Source organism: Dreissena polymorpha, chromosome 13, assembly GCF_020536995.1.
Source record: "Dreissena polymorpha isolate Duluth1 chromosome 13, UMN_Dpol_1.0, whole genome shotgun sequence".
NCBI lineage: Eukaryota > Metazoa > Mollusca > Bivalvia > Myida > Dreissenidae > Dreissena > Dreissena polymorpha.
Genome location: NC_068367.1, coordinates 44,530,006 through 44,547,776, shown reverse-complemented (window position 1 = coordinate 44,547,776; position 17,771 = coordinate 44,530,006). Strand labels below are relative to the sequence as shown.

At 33.5% G+C, this 17,771-nt stretch overlaps 1 protein-coding gene across 1 annotated transcript in view; it reads right to left on the bottom strand.

Moving 5' to 3' along the window:
• The window catches only part of LOC127856468 (DNA mismatch repair protein Mlh1-like), a 118,240-nt gene that overhangs the window by 82,353 nt on the left and 18,116 nt on the right, over positions 1-17,771 (bottom strand). Inside the window, exon 8 of the mRNA XM_052392685.1 lies at positions 17,151-17,239. Coding sequence (XP_052248645.1) covers positions 17,151-17,239 — 89 coding nt within the window. The remainder of the gene's footprint in view (positions 1-17,150; positions 17,240-17,771) is intronic.

The window sequence follows — 17,771 nt, the reverse complement described above, 5'->3', positions numbered from 1 at the left end:
GACTGTCGAAACCCAAACGGCTCATTTAAGGTACAGAAAACCAGTCTTTTACAAAAAAAATGCGAACATACAAAAAACAACTCAATTTCAGCCACAAAAGAAATTAGTAAACAATAATTTAGAAGAATGCCTAAACAATAATTTAGAGGTATAAGTAAACTATAATTTAGAGGAATAAGTGAACAATAATTTAGAGGGATAAGTAAACAATAATTTAGAGGAATAAGTAAACTTTAATTTAGAGGAATAAGTAAACAATAATTTAGAGGAATAAGTAAACAATAATTTAGAGGAATAAGTAAACTTTAATTTAGAGGGATAAGTAAACAATAATTTAGAGGAATAAGTAAACACTAATTAAGAGGAATAAGTAAACACTTATTTAGAGGAATAAGTAAACACTTATTTAGAGGAATAAGTAAACACTAATTTAGAGGAATAAGTAAACACTTATTTCGAGGAATAAGTAAACACCAATTTAGAGGAATAAGTAAACACTTATTTAGAGGAATAAGTAAACACTAATTAAGAGGAATAAGTAAACACTTATTTAGAGGAATTTAAGTAAACACTTATTTAGAGGAATAAGTAAACACTAATTTAGAGGAATAAGTAAACACTTATTAAGAGGAATAAGTAAACACTAATTTAGAGGAATAAGTAAACACTTATTTAGAAGAATAAGTAAACACTAATTTAGAGGAATAAGTAAACACTTATTTAGAGGAATAAGTAAACACTAATTTAGAGGAATAAGTAAACACTTATTTAAAGGAATAAGTAAACACTTATTTAGAGGAATAAGTAAGCACTTATTTAGAAGTATAAGTGAATTTATTTAGAGCAATAAGATAACAATAATAAAGATAAATAAGGAAACAATAATTTAGGGGCATAAGACAACAACATTATTTAGCCGATAGGAAAGTAATATGGCAGTGCATTCAAATGCAAAATTTGAAAGACATGTCAAATCAAACATTTAAAGAGTACTAACAGGTAACTGGTTTTAAAAGATCACAAAATGACAACAATAAATCACTGAATGTCATGTATTTGTCACATCGACTCATTTCTACTGGACAAAAATAGTCATGTTTGTGGACAATGACCCCCAAAATAGAATATAACCTTAGACAAACTAGCCGTATAATTATTATGATTAATTAAGAATGGATTTGCAAATGTATGGGCATTGCAGATGGATAGCTCAGCAACACGTAGTGGATTCTGATTATTATTGCAGTAAAGTGTAATTTTCTATGTGATATATCAAGGAATAGTGAATTCTGCTAGTGATAAACAATAAATGGAAGCAAAATTAATGCTAGCAATTTTAATCTAATTTCTTCTGCAAAAAGTGAAAAACTTGCAAACAAAAGCAAATTACCTACATTAAAGACATTGTGTTCACATTATTGTAAATTTGCAATAATTTTGCTTGACCTATTGGATATCTAAAAATATAAAAAAGGTAACTTTATTTTATGTCATTTTGATGATGAGTGTTGTTATTTAATTTTCTCATATGTTTTTATGTAATCACTTTTAGTTTGTCCTTTATCTCTAGTATATTAAAATGTATGTTCTGTAAACAAAAATATCATAATTTTTAGAGGCTTGCATGTATACCATTTATAAAATGTTACAGCGTTTTGTTTTATAATTGCTTATGGGTATTTTCTACACTAAATCCCAGTACTTGATCTGTGTAAATGCAAGTATAAGGGCGCTACACTATAAGTGTATTTACAATTGTATTTGTCCAAAATTAATAAGCTTTTCTGTATATAATGCTTGATTTAAAAGTAGGATGTAAGATTAAGGGGTTTAATTATACTCTTGAAAAGGATGTTACACAATATCACACAGTTTTCATAACGCTTACAGAGGGTACATGCGCACTTGTAAATTCTAAATAGAAATGCTACGATTTTTTGATAGGCAGACTTACAACAAAATCAGCAAATAATCAATTGTAATATTGACATACAAGACTTTCTTTCCTTTGAAGAAATGGCCTTATAAAGGCCCCTTCCCCCAAGTTAATGGCCCCTTCTCCTAAATTAATTGCTTTAAAAAATTTCCCCAAATTTCAAGTGTAATTGTTTCCCTTTTTTCAGTTCTGTTGATAATGTTTTCCCAAAAATGAAAGGTCAGTCTCTTTCCCCAAATCAGGATACAAGCCCTGAGTTATTAATTATCAATATATTTTGCATTTTGAACAAAAAAATGGCATCAATTTATAACCAAAGACTGGTTTTGACCTTTTTGCAGTTTATTATAATTTAATACTTTAGTAGAAGATATGTATATAATTATTGTGACATCACTCCCCTTCACAAAGATTTCATTTAATAAGCTTTATCAAGCAATCAACAATATAAATAAATATTTCTAAATCACTTACTAAAAACTAAATAGGTAACCCAAAATAAATGCATGTGACAATGCAAACAGATGATTTATTGTTTGACAATTAAAAGCAATTTTCTTAGAATTTACAATTTTAATTTGCAATCTAAATATTTTGAGCACGAGATATTTCTGTTGAAACAATATTTTAGAGAAGTTGGGGCTAGTTGCACAATTGATATGGGTATTAATGATTTAAAAGTAATTATTATAACAGTTTATATACTTTCTTCCACAAACGAAATAGATCTTTTCACTAAAAACTTATTAATTTATTAAGACTATTGATTTCTCTAAGAAATCTGAATATGAATACGTCAAAATTTGTAAATCTTAGTCATTATTTTTTTAGATGAGGGTGCCAAAATATATCTTTGTTACTTTGTATTTAAATAATGAAATAATTAGCCTATTGTAAAAATAAATATAATTTTTATTTTTTTATTTACTTATATTAAATCAGCTTAGTGAATTAACTTATTAAATTAAGTAAATTTCAGTCATTCTTCCGTGTGTGCATTCACTTTTTTTCATACTTTCATGTATTGTTTGATTGATTGATTTATTAATACACATCAAAACATTTCTCATCTTAACAAAAATGTTACATTTAATGACGTTTATCAAGCCACCAATATTATAACTAGGGCAGTTTGTAAAACAAGCATGCCCCCTATATGGGCTGTCAGTTGTAGTTGCAGCCATTGTGTGAATATGTTTTTTGTCACTGTGACCTTGACCTTTGACCTAGTGACCTGAAAATCAATAGGGGTCATCTGCCAGTCATGATCAATGTACCTATGAAGTTTCATGATCCTAGGCCAAATTATTATTGAGTTATCATCAGGAAACCATTTTACTGCTTCGAGTCACTGTGACCTTGACCTTTGACCTAGTGACCTGAAAATTAATAGGGGTCTTCTGACAGTCATGATCAATGTACCTATGTAGTTTCATGATCCTTGGTGTAAGCATTCTTGAGTTATCATCCGGAAACCATTTTACTATTTCGAGTCACTGTGACCTTGACCTTTGACCTAGTGACCCGAAACTCAATAGGGGTCATCTGCCAGTCATGATCAATGTTCCTATGACGTTTTATGATCCTAGGCGTAAGCATTCTTGAGTTATAATCCGGAAAACATTTTACTGTTTCGAGTCACTGTGACCTTGACCTTTGACCTAGTGACCTGAAAATCAATGGGGGTCATCTGACAGTCATGATCAATGTACCTATGAAGTTTCATGATCCTAGGCCTAAGCGTTCTTGAGTTATCATCCTGAAACCATCTGGTGGACGGACCGACAAACCGACAGACCGACGGACCGACATGTGCAAAACAATATACCCCCTCTTCTTCGAAGGGGGGCATAAATATATTTAAGCATTGCCACTCCCTCCATTTTTATTACAAATTAAGTAAAAAGACGCTAACTTCAAACAAAATTATTAACCTATAATAAATCTTACAAAACAAAGATAATTTACTTTGAATTTCTAAAATTGAAATTATTATTTTGTCTTTCATTTACTATTTTTAATTGCAATACAAAAATCTATTGAGTCTAAACTATTCTTGTTCAAACAGAATTCAAGAGAAACTGGAAAAATGCAAACTATTTTAAATGTTACTTTCAAAAAAAGGTGATATACTTATCTTTGACATGCGAAAATAGGGCCTTTCAGATAGAAATTGTTACTATTTAAAGACTTAATATTTATCTTCCGCTGTTGTTTTTTCTAAAACTTTCAAAATCTCTAAGTCTTAGTCATTAGTTTACGAGCTAATGGGGACTAAAGATATTATTTCCTGTTTGCATTTAAAAGTGTATTTATTTATTTTAATTGATTCATATGTTTATATATATTTGTTGCTTATTTTATTTCATTTATTTTAATAAATAATAAATATATACTTATCTCGTCAGTTAAATCTTTATTTACTTATTTTTTTAACCTATAACCTTTATAAATTATCTGCTTTTCTTTTTCAGTTCCAAGACACAAAAGAGTAGCCCAAGTTGAAATACCATTGTGCGTTCAAGAATTACAGACCTTGAAGTGCTCTTTTTCATGAAAAACAATAACTTTTTCCTGGATGAAGCAAACATTAGGATGTACTAATTATGTCGAAAAGAAGAAATAAATCTGCAAGCATACAGATCAGCAAAAATTAGGACTAGTTCCACAAGCCAACTTTTTGCATTTTTCTTCTTCAACAATGGCCACAAAAGTGCTGATAATCAAAAGAGTTTCACAATAGAATGTTCAAATATTCTAACACACTGCAAGGAGCTAACACAAACCCACTTCAGATTGACAGTCTGGATTTTGTCCTCCCCGAGTTCCAGTTTCCAGAAATAAATGTGTCTCACGTGAATGTGTCCCAGCCTGATTTGGACATTGAAGAGCTTCTGAGAAGTCTCAGCAGCAGTGACTTGAGCCTTAATAAACTCGGCAATTTAACCGAGAACTTCCTGAGCGGGCCTCTCTGGTCATCTCTGCAGCCATACAACTGGCGTGAACAAGCTGTGCGCATGTTACAGCAGCCAGAATATATTGTTATGTTGATTCTGTGCATGATAGGTCTGTTCATGAACATCCTCTCTATTGTCGCTGTGTGTCACATAAAACACTCGCTTACCATGCATCTTAAACTGATTATCAACTTGGCAACATCAGATATTCTAATTGTTTTCAGCATTCTGATTCTTATAACAAACAAAGTTTTCAACACACCACCTCAAATTTTACAAACTAAACCAAATGACAGACTTTTGAAAGCTTGCTTCTTTGCCAGTGTCAACGCCCTAAACATTTTTTCTTTCCTGATATCGCTTTTAAACCTTCTGGCCATGGCACTAGACCACTATGTGGCAATAATGATGCCTTTACGGTACAATTCACTTCTCTCAAAGCGCAGAGGTTACATCATACTAACCTTAATGTGGTTACTGTCCAGTATTGGAGGATTCTCAAACTTCATTGTAGGAAGGATAGTGTACAAAGGGGACAAAATATTTAATTTCTGTGAAATAATAATGAACGATGAATTTCATGCAGAAATGCTGATTTTTGCAGTGACTATACTGTGCCTATTTGTGATATCTTTAATTTATACAAAGATATATCTTGAAGTGAAACGGCTGCAGAGTCTAGCTCGGCTGATTCCAAACTACAGTTTGCACAACAGCAAGGCCATAATAACGACTCTTGTGATAATTGGAACATTCATAGTGTGTTGGCTCCCAAACTGCATTTTTCAAATCACTATGATCATACAAATTCAGTACAATAACAAAGTTGTGTATAAACTCTTCAATCAGTTCCTTATGGTCAGTAAATGTCTCCATATATTACAATTATTAAACTGTATCGCAGACCCTATTATATACGCAGTGCGCTTAAAAATTGTGCGTAGAGGTTACACAAACTTTCTAACGAAACTTAGAGAAAAATTTGCAAGAATGAAATACATTTGTGTTTATGGATATTCAAGGCACAGAAAACCTTCATTCTTCACAAATGGACAAAACCTTGAAATGTCAAGTTTACAAATAGGCCTTGACTTGGAGCTGCTTTATCCTGACATTCGCCATAGTAACGGCAGAAGTGTTTTTTGCAAACATTCCGATGAAAGTGACTTAAATGAAAATGAAATTATTCCCATAGATACTATTACACTGATACATTCTGAAACCAATGGCCTTGAATTGGAGCTGCTTCATTCTGACACTCACCATTATAGTAATGGTAAGCGTGTGTTTTGCAAACTTTCTGATAAAAGTGACTTAAATGAAAATGAAATTATTCCCATGGTGACTTTCGCACACACAAATTCTGAAATCAATACATGTAGTGTCCTTCCGGAAAGAGAAACAATTTTGTAATAATTTATTTGACATTAACTTATTGAAAATAAACTTGTTTACTGTGTTTAATGCTCTTTATACCAGATAATATGCTATATGAAACTCCAATAGTGTTCCCTTTAGATATTTCCTTAGAAAGGCAAAATAATAGAAATCGTCAGATTTGCTTTCTTTGCAAGGAAAGTACACACAACAAACTTAATAACTAAAAAAATGAAATGTAGTTTTTGAAATGTCAACTAAACAAAAGATTATTTTGCGTAGTAAGAAGACTCCAATCTTGGCACTTTTAAGTACTTTATAGCCAGTGACTTTAGGAATGCTATTAATTAAAAAAAAATCTGTAAAAATTTGTTTTTTAAATACCTGACCAGCAGTGCATAGGAGTGTATAACGTAATAAAAGCATGTTGATGGTTTTCACACGACAGTCCACATAATTAGTTATTATAAAATGACAGTTGACCAGCCTCAATGGAAGTTCACTCTAAATATGCTGATGGTAAGTACCTGAGCGTCAACATAATTAGTCACAATAAAATGACAGTTGACCGCCCTTATGGACAATAAATTCTAAATATATTGCTGGTTCAGACCTGTTTACCCTACCGATTGCTTCTCAGTAGTATGGAGGGCATCTCTCAGTAGTTTTGGGCTGTTGTTAGTAGTTTTAACCTTTTCAATCATTTTGAGCATTAAAACACCATGACTGGGTCACAATTATCAGTTTAACAGTACATAAAGCATAAGTTGAATGTACTTGCTAATAATTACATCTGTTAAGTGATTTTATTTGCTTTTATTTGTTACAGCCTTTGCCATTTGGATTGGGAAAAACGGCGCGATAAACCATGAAATTGGAAAAAATAGCGCGATAAACCAAGAAATTGGGAAACATTAAGCATTATAAATATGATTATAAGTAACAGAATTTAAATTGTTTTTAAGTGCATGTTTGACAGCATTTTTATATTATAAAGTGCTGCTTTAATGTCTTCTTACAATGAAGACAATATTTAATTAATAGCCATCCACATGCATATTAAACTTATAATCTATAGATTCTTAAATACACCATTTGATCATAAGCTCTTTAAGAGTAGCTATTAATTTAAATCAGTATTTTTTTAAATTAAATATCATAAGGGGAAAACATAAACAAATATTGACAAACACCCTTTAGTGTTCTTGTAGTGTTAATAATGTATTAAATGGAGTTAAAATAATATATTTCATTTGTTTACCTTTCAATATCTTGCACTTGACAACCTCAATTCAATGCCATTTTATACCTGGATACCTGGATGGTTACGGGCCATAATTTTAGCTTTGAAGCTATCTTGGCCCGTCTTGTAAAGGTCTTCTTGTAATTTTCTCACAAATTAGTATTTTACTATTTAATTTCATTGTGCGCATAACATGATGGTACAAATTTATTTACAAAATTAAACTGTACAGTTAAGTCTGGTAATCTTGCGCGTCCGGTAATCTTGCGCACTTCGCACTTGCGAATCTCGCAGACGACAAATGGTTTTCTTTAGTGATGCAAGATTGAATTTCACATTTTTAATAATAAACGGATTTAAAAGGTACGTATTTCATGCAAAATTAAATTCAATCATTACATTTAAACACCGGTTGCGTCATCCCTTTACATCGTAAACACTGGCCCACTTACAAAAAAATCGAAATGAATCACAAATTCCCTTCAGTCTTTAGCGTTTTCATTTTTTAAATTAAGAATTCATAAATCCAACATGTAATTTAGCATTCCATTGCACAATATCTGATAAGTTATGGTATTTTGGCCATGAAAATATATCGCATCAGACCGACATAGTCCATTATATCCCGTAGTCATTATTTCCCGACATTCTGTCAAACCATTTTGGTATGATCTCCGCATGCACAATGGCATAGTTTTGATATTTTCTGTTTACTATGGAAGCATGATCGTGATAAAATCAAACCCGTTATGCATAAACATTTTTTTCACGCATACCAGTACTTTTATATTAATTGTACACTATTACTAGTGACTATATTATTTGTTGATTTGTAGTGAACAAAAACTGCACTAGAAATCCACATTTAATTTCAATGGTTTTACAAACTGATATTAAAAATATTTTTCTGGAATTTTTTTTTTTGTCAATAATTGGACACCATATGTCTACAATTTTGCCTAAACGAGGTCATTACAGAAAGTGCACAAGATTACCGGACACTGTGATAGTTTGAAAATGAGGTGAGTCATGTTTGTTTTAAAATCAAATCGGACAGTTCTTCACTGAATTAATCAGAAATTTTTTGTTAATAAGCACATGAATTTTTTATTTCCATAATAAATTTAGATATTTTTTTGTAAATTTATAAAAGAACATGTTTTTAAACCAATTGACCCTTAACTGCGCAATATTACCGGACAGCATCGTACAGCGTAACAAACATAATAAAGCAGAATATGCATATGAATCTGAGTTACACATCCACTAACATATAAATCAAATCATGTTTGTCTCTTTCCTTATGCGAACGATACTCATTATAATAAATGCTTTTACTTTGTGAGTAGACTGAACTACAATTTTCCAACACTTGTTTCCGTGACGTACATTCACGGTGCATATTTCTGATAAATATTTTATTTTTTATCTCAAATGTAGTATTTTGCGTGAATTGACACACGCATTACATTAGTCCCCAATGACCATATGATATCCGTTGTTAATTTTAATGGTATTTATTATTTTCGCCGTTAATCGCAATTTCTCGTCTGTTTGCCGCCATCTTGGACTTGCGTAAAAACAGGCGTGCTCAATCCCGATACATCGACTATCGTCGGTATTTTCCGCAATAGAGAGATGTGTATTCTGAATAGCAACGTAAAATCGTATATATTCGGCTAAATTTGAGAACCAATACACAAGTCAGTTGTTGTTCGGTGACGACTCAACAAACGTGATCAGCACTCTTTCCCGAGAGGCTTGAATTTTAACGTCTCTTACTACGCAAGCGCCAAGATGATTATGAGTGATAAATTACCCGCAAAGACCGAAAATAAGCGAAAGAACGGTTAAAAACTGAAATTTGACCATTTTGATCGATGGATCGGTAGTTTTTCAGTACAAATCTGTAGTGCGTAGTTTAGCCAAATAATCCGTAGTAACTACGGTGAATTCGTAGAAGTAAACAGGTCTGCTGGTTGCATTCACCCTATGTTCTTTTGTGAAAAAAAAAAAAAAAGTATGTTATTTTGGTGTATCTGCCATGTCAGATAAATGAACAGCATTTCGGCTCAAGAGAATAAAATGTTATCGTAAAGTAAAAAAATAGCTTGATTTTGGGAAAATGGGGCTAAATGTATGTGTGTAAAGTGTTGTCACTGATTAGCCTGTTAACCTGTGCACAGGCTAATCAAGGACGACACTTTTTGCCAAAATTGGATTATTACTATGTAAAGAATTGCTTGAAACGAAAAATACCATTAAAGCAGAAAGTGTCATCCCTGATTATCCTTTGCAAACTCCGGTCATTAATGCAGCCAATAATGCAGAGATGTCTATAATGATGAAGTTGACACAATGAGTTGTGTTCTGAGAAAACTGGGCATAATGCATGTGCGTAGTGTCGTCCCAGATTAGCCTGTGCAGTCTGCCTTAACTTGATTTTCAGTAAGGAGGGATTTCCTTGGAACTAAAAATACCATAAAAGCGGAAACAGTCATCCCTGATTAGCCTGTGCAGACTGCACAGGCTTATCTGGGATGACACTGTACGCACATGCATTATACCCAGTTTTCTCAGAACGCGGCTCAAATCATGTTGTTCAATCTCCCAGGGTGTGATATGAGTTGTAGCCTCACACCTCACAGCTGATAAGTTGCCTAAAAGTGACCCTAATTTATGACTCTAAAAATTGTTTAGCACAGAACATCAGTTAATGCAACTCAACATATTGTGGAATATGGTCGCCTTAATGAATTAAGCACCAACAATAATGTTGGTTTCAACAAAATGAGAGATGTTCAAAAATTTAAGATTCAATAATAAAAAATATGCACTAAATATAGCAGCAATCTTTTTTGTTAGAGGAAAAAAATAAAATCATATAACTATCTTCAGTTAAATGGTTTTAGCTTAGAATGTCCTTACTTGTGATTAAGCTATAACAAGAGATGTGTTTGTCAGAAACACAATGCCCCCTAATGCGCTGCTTTGATTATTTTTTTACCTTTGACCTTGAAGGATGGCCTTGACCTTTCACCACTCAAAATGTGCAGCTCCATGAGATACACATGCATGCCAAATATCAAGTTGCTACGTTCAATAGTGCAAAAGTTATGAAGAAGTTTGAAGTTTTGGGACACACACGGACACATACAATGACAGACAGGCCCAAAACAATATACCCCCCGATTTTTCGATCCGCAGGACATAAAAAATCAATCTCATCTAACAAAATGACATGTAACAAGGGCTGTTTGTAAAACATGCATGCCCCCCATATGGTCTGTCCGTTGTAGTGGCAGCCATTGTGTGAATACGTTTTTTGTCACTGTGACCTTGACCTTTGACCTAGTGACCTGAAAATCAATAGGGGTCATCTGCGAGTCATGATCAATGTACCTATGAAGTGTCATGATCCTAGGCAAAAGCGTTCTGAAGTTATCATCCGGAAACTATTTTACTGTTTCGGGTCACCGTGACCTTGACCTTTGACCTTGTGACCTGAAAATCAATATGGGTCATCTGTGAGTCATGATCAATGTACCTATGAAGTTTCATGATCCTAGGCGTAAGCGTTCTTGAATTATCATCCAGAAACCATTTTACTATTTCGAGTCACTGTGACCTTGACCTTTGACCTAGTGACCTGAAAATCATTAGGGGTCATCTGTTAGTCATGATCTATCTACCTATGAAGTTTCATGATCCTAGGCGTATGCGTTCTTGAGTTATCATCCGGAAACCATTTTACTATTTAGGGTCACCGTGACCTTGACCTTTGACCTACTGACCTCAAAATCAATAGGGGTCATATGCAAATCATGATCTATCTACCTATGAAGTTTCATGATCCTAGGCGTATGCGTTCTTGAGTTATCATCCGGAAACCATTTTACCATTTCGGGTCACTGTGACCTTGACCTTTGACCTAGTGACCTCAAAATCAATAGGGGTCATATGCAAGTCATGATCAATGTACCTATGAAGTTTCATGATCAATGTTTCCATGAAGTTTCATGATCCTAGGCATAAGCGTTATTGAGTTATCATCCGGAAACCATTTTACTATTTCGGGTCACCGTGACCTTGACCTTTGACCTAGTGACCTGAAAATCAATAGGGGTCATCTGCGAGTCATGATCAATGTACCTATGAAGTTTCATGATCCTAGGCATAAGAGTTCTTGAGTTATCATCCGGAAACCATTTTACTATTTTGGGTCACCGTGACCTTGACCTTTGACCTAGTGACCTCAAAATCAATAGGGGTCATCTGCCAGTCATGATAAATGTACCTATGAAGTTTCATGATCCTAGGCCTAAGCGTTCTTGAGTTATCATCTGGAAACCATCTGGTGGACGGACAGACATACGGACATATGGACCGACATGAGCAAAACAATATATTCCCCCTCTTCTTCGAAGGGGGGCTTAAAAACAGGGTCAGATACTTTTGACCTTACAAATCACAAGGCTTTTTGTCAAGAATTTCAGAGGAAATTATTTTGTATACATGCAATGTTTAAGTACAGAAAGGTCTTAATTTTGACAAATGTAACCAGAGTTACCATACATTGCCCATGGGGGTCATTATAGTATTTAGAATACATGTTTCAATTTTAAATAATATCTCTCAAGTAAATACGGAGAAACTTAAAGCTTATAGAAAAACTTGTATATACAATGCAAATGAAAATTTCAAAGTGTGAAATAGCCCCAAATGTTCAAAAATTTCAAACTTGGCTTATGGGGTCATTTTCATACAAGTAATGCATGTTTCAAGTTGGAATGAAATCCCTCAAGTCATTCTTAAGAAGATACTGTAGCTTCCAGAAAAACTTAAATCTGCCTACATTCATGTAGCACAAAAGTACCTTTCTAACTTTAAATACCATGATGTTACATAAAACAAAAGGCAGCATTGACCAATGCACACAAAAGGTTAATGGTCATTACCAGTGTATTAAACATGACATTAATGGCTTCAGAAGATATTTATAAAATAACATGACCTGCAAGGCAATATAGTGCTGACTTATGACACAGCATTATCTTCACTTTGCATATCCAGTCAACACAAAATATTTCCTCATGATTGAAAAAAAGTCATACACGTTTATACAAAGTAATCAATTCATGTATGAATCTCATTTAGCAATATTAACTATGCATGCATTTAGCTTAAGAAACACCTGATTAGAGGTTACACAACATAAATGATAAAATGATCAAGGACAAATGAATAATAGCTGTCAACTGGTCAAAACAACCTTGAATGCTATTTTTATAGTTTAAGTTTTTTGTTACCAAACCAATGACAAAAAACTTTTTTTTTGTTCATCCCTTTTCCCCATATTTTCTTTACAATTTACATTGTTTTTCCCTTCTTGGTTTTTCTTCATATATTTTTACTATCACAGCAATTGACAAATTTCTCAGAAAGAAGTCTGTGTATATAGCAGTCAATAACATATGTGTGTATATAGCAGTCAATAACATATGTGTGTAAATAGCAGTCAAAAACATAAGTGTGTAAATAGCAGTCGATAACACAAGTATGTAAATAGCAGGCGATAACATAAGTCAACATCTACGTGTTACTCCCAAGCAATCAATTCCGACCATAACTGGGAGGCGCTGTCAAGAAAACTGTGTTAAAAGTAAGATATTAGTGCAGGTTAAAAGATGAAAGTTCAAAGATCAAAGTGTGCAAGATTAAAAACATAGTGGCAAGACTGTAACTGTCACCAGCCTATCTTTGAAGATATCTAGGCTGGGACTGGACTTGACCTGGCATGGGAGACTATTCTAATGCATTAGGGTTTTGGGGAAGGAGTTTAGGTGGTACTGGGTACGGGAATGAGGGATCAGGAAGTTCGAGTTACGGGTAGGGGTGAGGTGGTCATGGTCAACGTATGTGTGTCAATAACATATGTGTGTATATAGCAGTCGATTTCACTGCATGCACATATCAGCATTTGTTAACCCAAAGCTTAGAACATCATTATAGGTAACATTCCTTGAAAAATCCACTCGACCGCTCGAATTTTCGAGTGAAGTTGAAGGTCAGGCAAGTAAAGTGTGTTTAATACTTGACCGACCTGGCGAGTGCTGTTTTTCCAGTTGATAAATATAAATTCAGTTCCAGAACTCCTGCCACATCGATACAAATTGCGAACTGTTTTTCAAATGAACAAAAAATAGGTTAAGTACACAATGAAACTGCACTTTCGTTTTGACAATGTAAATAATGTCACGGGCACAGTTACAATAATTATCGAAATCAGCTGCGCTCGTTTGGTAGATGTCAGTGCACTTAACAATAATATCCCTCTTCTTTGAAGAAGAGAGGGCATAAAAAACAAAACCACAACACAGGGCTCAACATTAACGGTTGTCCTATTGCCCCTGCCAAGTAAAAGTTGGGTCCGGGCAAGTAACTTTATGATCTAGTTGTCCGCCCGGGCAAGTGCAAAAAAGAACAAAGCATTTAATTTAGACTTTAATTAGACTTTAATTGCTGTAATCATTTTGTTTAATGTGCAAAAATAAAAAAGGTTTTGTGGTGTATCATTTTGATCTTCAATAAAAAATATGAGGTTAACAGTTAATATGATATTTCATGTTTGGGCGAATGACTTTATGTTCAGGGCAAGTAGATTTTCTAAGTACTGGTTTTTAGGTTAATGTTGAGCCCTGCAACAAGTTAATGTTATTTAATTTTTTGCTTATATGTAGAAGAAATTACTTTGATAACATGAAAAAATCTTACTTTGAAGAAGCTTGATCTTTTAAAGTTAAGTAGCAACTTGGTTCTTTCACAGTAATTCTTTACACCAATAAAGGCCTTAAATTTCAATAGTAAAAGTCTAAACATTTCCAAACAAGCAATGTGTTTGTGAAACACTATGTCCCCATATATTTGACCTTAACGGATGATCTTGACCTTGACCTTTCACCACTCAAAATGTGCAGCTCCATGAGATACACATGCATGCCAAATATCAAGTTGCTACTTTCAATACTGCAGAAGTGTACATTAAATGAGCGATTTTGACCCATATATTTGACCTTTGAACCTTGAAGGATGACCTTGACCTTTCACCACTTAAAATTTGCAGCTCCATGAGATACACATGCATGCCAATTATAAAGTTGCTATCTTCAATATTGCAAAAGTTATGGCAAATGTTAGAGTTTGCACAAACACACAAACAAACAAACCAACAGACAGGGCAAAAACATTATGTCCCCTACTATAGTGGTGTCGGACCCGGACATAAAAACGAAAACAAAAACACATCGGCCACAACTTAATTCATGGAAAAGTGTGTGCTTATTGGTTGATCAAATTCAAAACAATCACCAAATAACCTTTTAAATGTGGCCTATTACTCCACTGCACCAGCCCCATTAAATAATTATAATTGCCAAAAAAATCTCTGTACTTGAAAGTACAGCTGGAAAATAATACGTTTTTAAAAGTCTCTTAAAGACTTAATTTTCTAACTATTGAATTTTATGATAATTTAATAATATTAAAAGAGACTAGGACTTATGTGTGATAGTGTTACATAATATCATAGTCATTGACAATTTAATCTTTGAAATATTCTTATAAATTTAAGGTAATAGACCTGTCATGATCTCTTGTATTGCAAGCTGTTTTTTTCACTATCTCTCCTGGCAAATACTGATTATGTTCAAGAAGGGAGCGGATCTCAATATTTGGAATACCCATACACAGTTGCTTATTGTTTTCACAATCAAAAGTTTATCTATTTAAATCCTTTCCCACTCAAAAGCAAAGTGAAAATGTCTATGTGCAAACAGCATAAAACCAGAACAGCCTGCGAGTAACTCGCATGCAAGTAACTTGCATGCGAGTAACTCGCAGTCTGTTCAGGTTTTATGCTGATTGCTGCTCATCAGTACCTAAGGTTTGGAGATGAAGCCGTAACAACTTGAATCTATTAAGAAAGGTCTTAAATTAAATATAACTTTCTAAGGGACTACAAATGTGTCAAAATACATATCAAAGTGGTAAAGGGTTAAGCCTGAATGGTGGGCAATTTTTGCAACAGTTTGGAAATAATTCAGGTAAGGTCCACGTCATTTAGAAAATCAGCATAATTGTCAGCCCTTTTGACATGTGCAGATGTTTATAGCCTACAGTATAATGACAGCAAAATAAAGGTACAATGTCAATCTGCCTTTATGGATTTTTTCACATAGATTAAAGACAAAATGTTTACTTAAAAATTTAGAAAACTTACAATAAAATCAAAATTGGAAAGGTTCTGGTTAAAATATTTTCATGCACAAGAAAATGCGAATTACTTAAGGTGTTTGTTGTTAATTTCCAAAACTCTAGGGAAAACAACCGTTTCCTTTAAATAGCTTTGAAAAATTCTGCAAAAAACAAGAGATGCATGTGTTTGTCAGAAACACAATGCCCTCTATTGTACCGCTTTGAAATAAAATTTCAATATATCATTTGTCAGGTTTAGAAATTATCTCCCTTTTAAAGCTTATAAATTCCCTTGGATTGTATTTTTTGAATTTTGACCTTGAAGGATGAACTTTACCTTGACCTTTCACCACTCAAAATGTGCAGCTTCATGAGATACACATGCATGCTAAATATCAAGTCTGTTGCTATCTTCAATATTGCAAAATTTATGGCCAATGTTAAAGTTTTCGGACTGACTGACAGACAGTTCAACTGCTATATGCCACCCTACCGGGGGCATAAAAATCTACAAATAATAGAAATAATACCGTTATAATATAAGACTGAACTGTATTTTGTGATAATTTATTATTTAATACATTTCCTACCAACAGAATCTTTAGACCCTCTCATCAATTTTAAACAATATATTTAAATATGTTGTCTTCTCTACGATTGAGAAAGTGGGATAAAGAGTTCATTTACTTCTGAGAAACCATTACAAACAACAGTATGGTTTGTTTGCTATAACAGATTTTTGCCAATTTCAATACTAATATCACAGATGTCAGTAAATCAACTCACTTTCCTTGATAAGCTGTTAAACCAGACATTTGTGGCAGTAACTGACAAACTGCCAAGTTGGGGGAGATTATAATTATAGATAAAGATTTCATGACAAATGCCCACTTCAGGTCAAAGTTATATGGCTAGGTCGAGGATCAAACCTATGGTCATCTAATTTATAGTCCAGCACTCAACCAGCTGAGCTCTCCATCCTGCTTGCAATGAACTTTCTAAAGAAAGCAAATTCTTGCTCTACTTAGTATCTGGACTCTAAGTTTGTAACACCTTAAAGCGCATGATTCGTTTTATGAAACCCTGTGTTATTAAACATTTTTGATAATCATAAATACATTAATAGTCATTTCAATCCTTTACCCTTTTCCACTTAAGCCTGTCTACAGTCTCTAAGAACATGAAATAAAGTTGAAAACCTTTCTTACAGATTTTAGCTTAAAGGCTTCATTTCCAAACCTAAGTCACTGATGAGCATCAAAAAGCATAAAACCTGAAGAGTAAGCTACTCCCAGTCTGTTCTGGTTTCGTGTTGTTTGCATATAGCAATTTTCACTTTGAAAATGTGCGAAAAAGGGTTAATTGACAAGTATTTAACTCTCACCTCGCTATTGAGGGCCCGAATATAGTTCGAATGTTGTCAACAAAGGATGAGTTTGGTGGGGTCCTCACATCCGCTACTGCCTCTCCATGCTGAAATATTGTGCATTGTGGGAAAACAGGTCTTAATTCATGTGCATTAAGTGTCATCCCAAATTAGCCTGTGCAGTCCCCACAGCCTTATCAGGGACGATACTTTCTGCTTTTATGGAAATATGCTTTAAAGGTAGGCTTATCCAACCAATAAATCCAGTAAAGGCTGAAATAGTTGTCCCTGATAAGCTTATGCAAGCTGTGCTGGCTAATCTGGGAGGACACTTTACGCAAATGCATTAAGCCTAGATTTCTTAGAAAGCTGCTTTTTTGCATTCTCAATGCAGCGACATTTATGTAAATAGGAGAACCAGAAGGTTTCCTATATGTTAATACAAGAATACATTAATCAATATAAAGAACAGTTTTTTCTAATAAAGTTAAAAGTCAATACTTAGAGATACTTAGAGATACTATCCTTAATTTTTTAATTGACAGTTGTAAGTGGTAACTTCTTCATTTGTTTGAAATATATTTAACACAAAATTTACTTACAAATTGTCACTTATACCCCTGCACCACTTTGTCATAA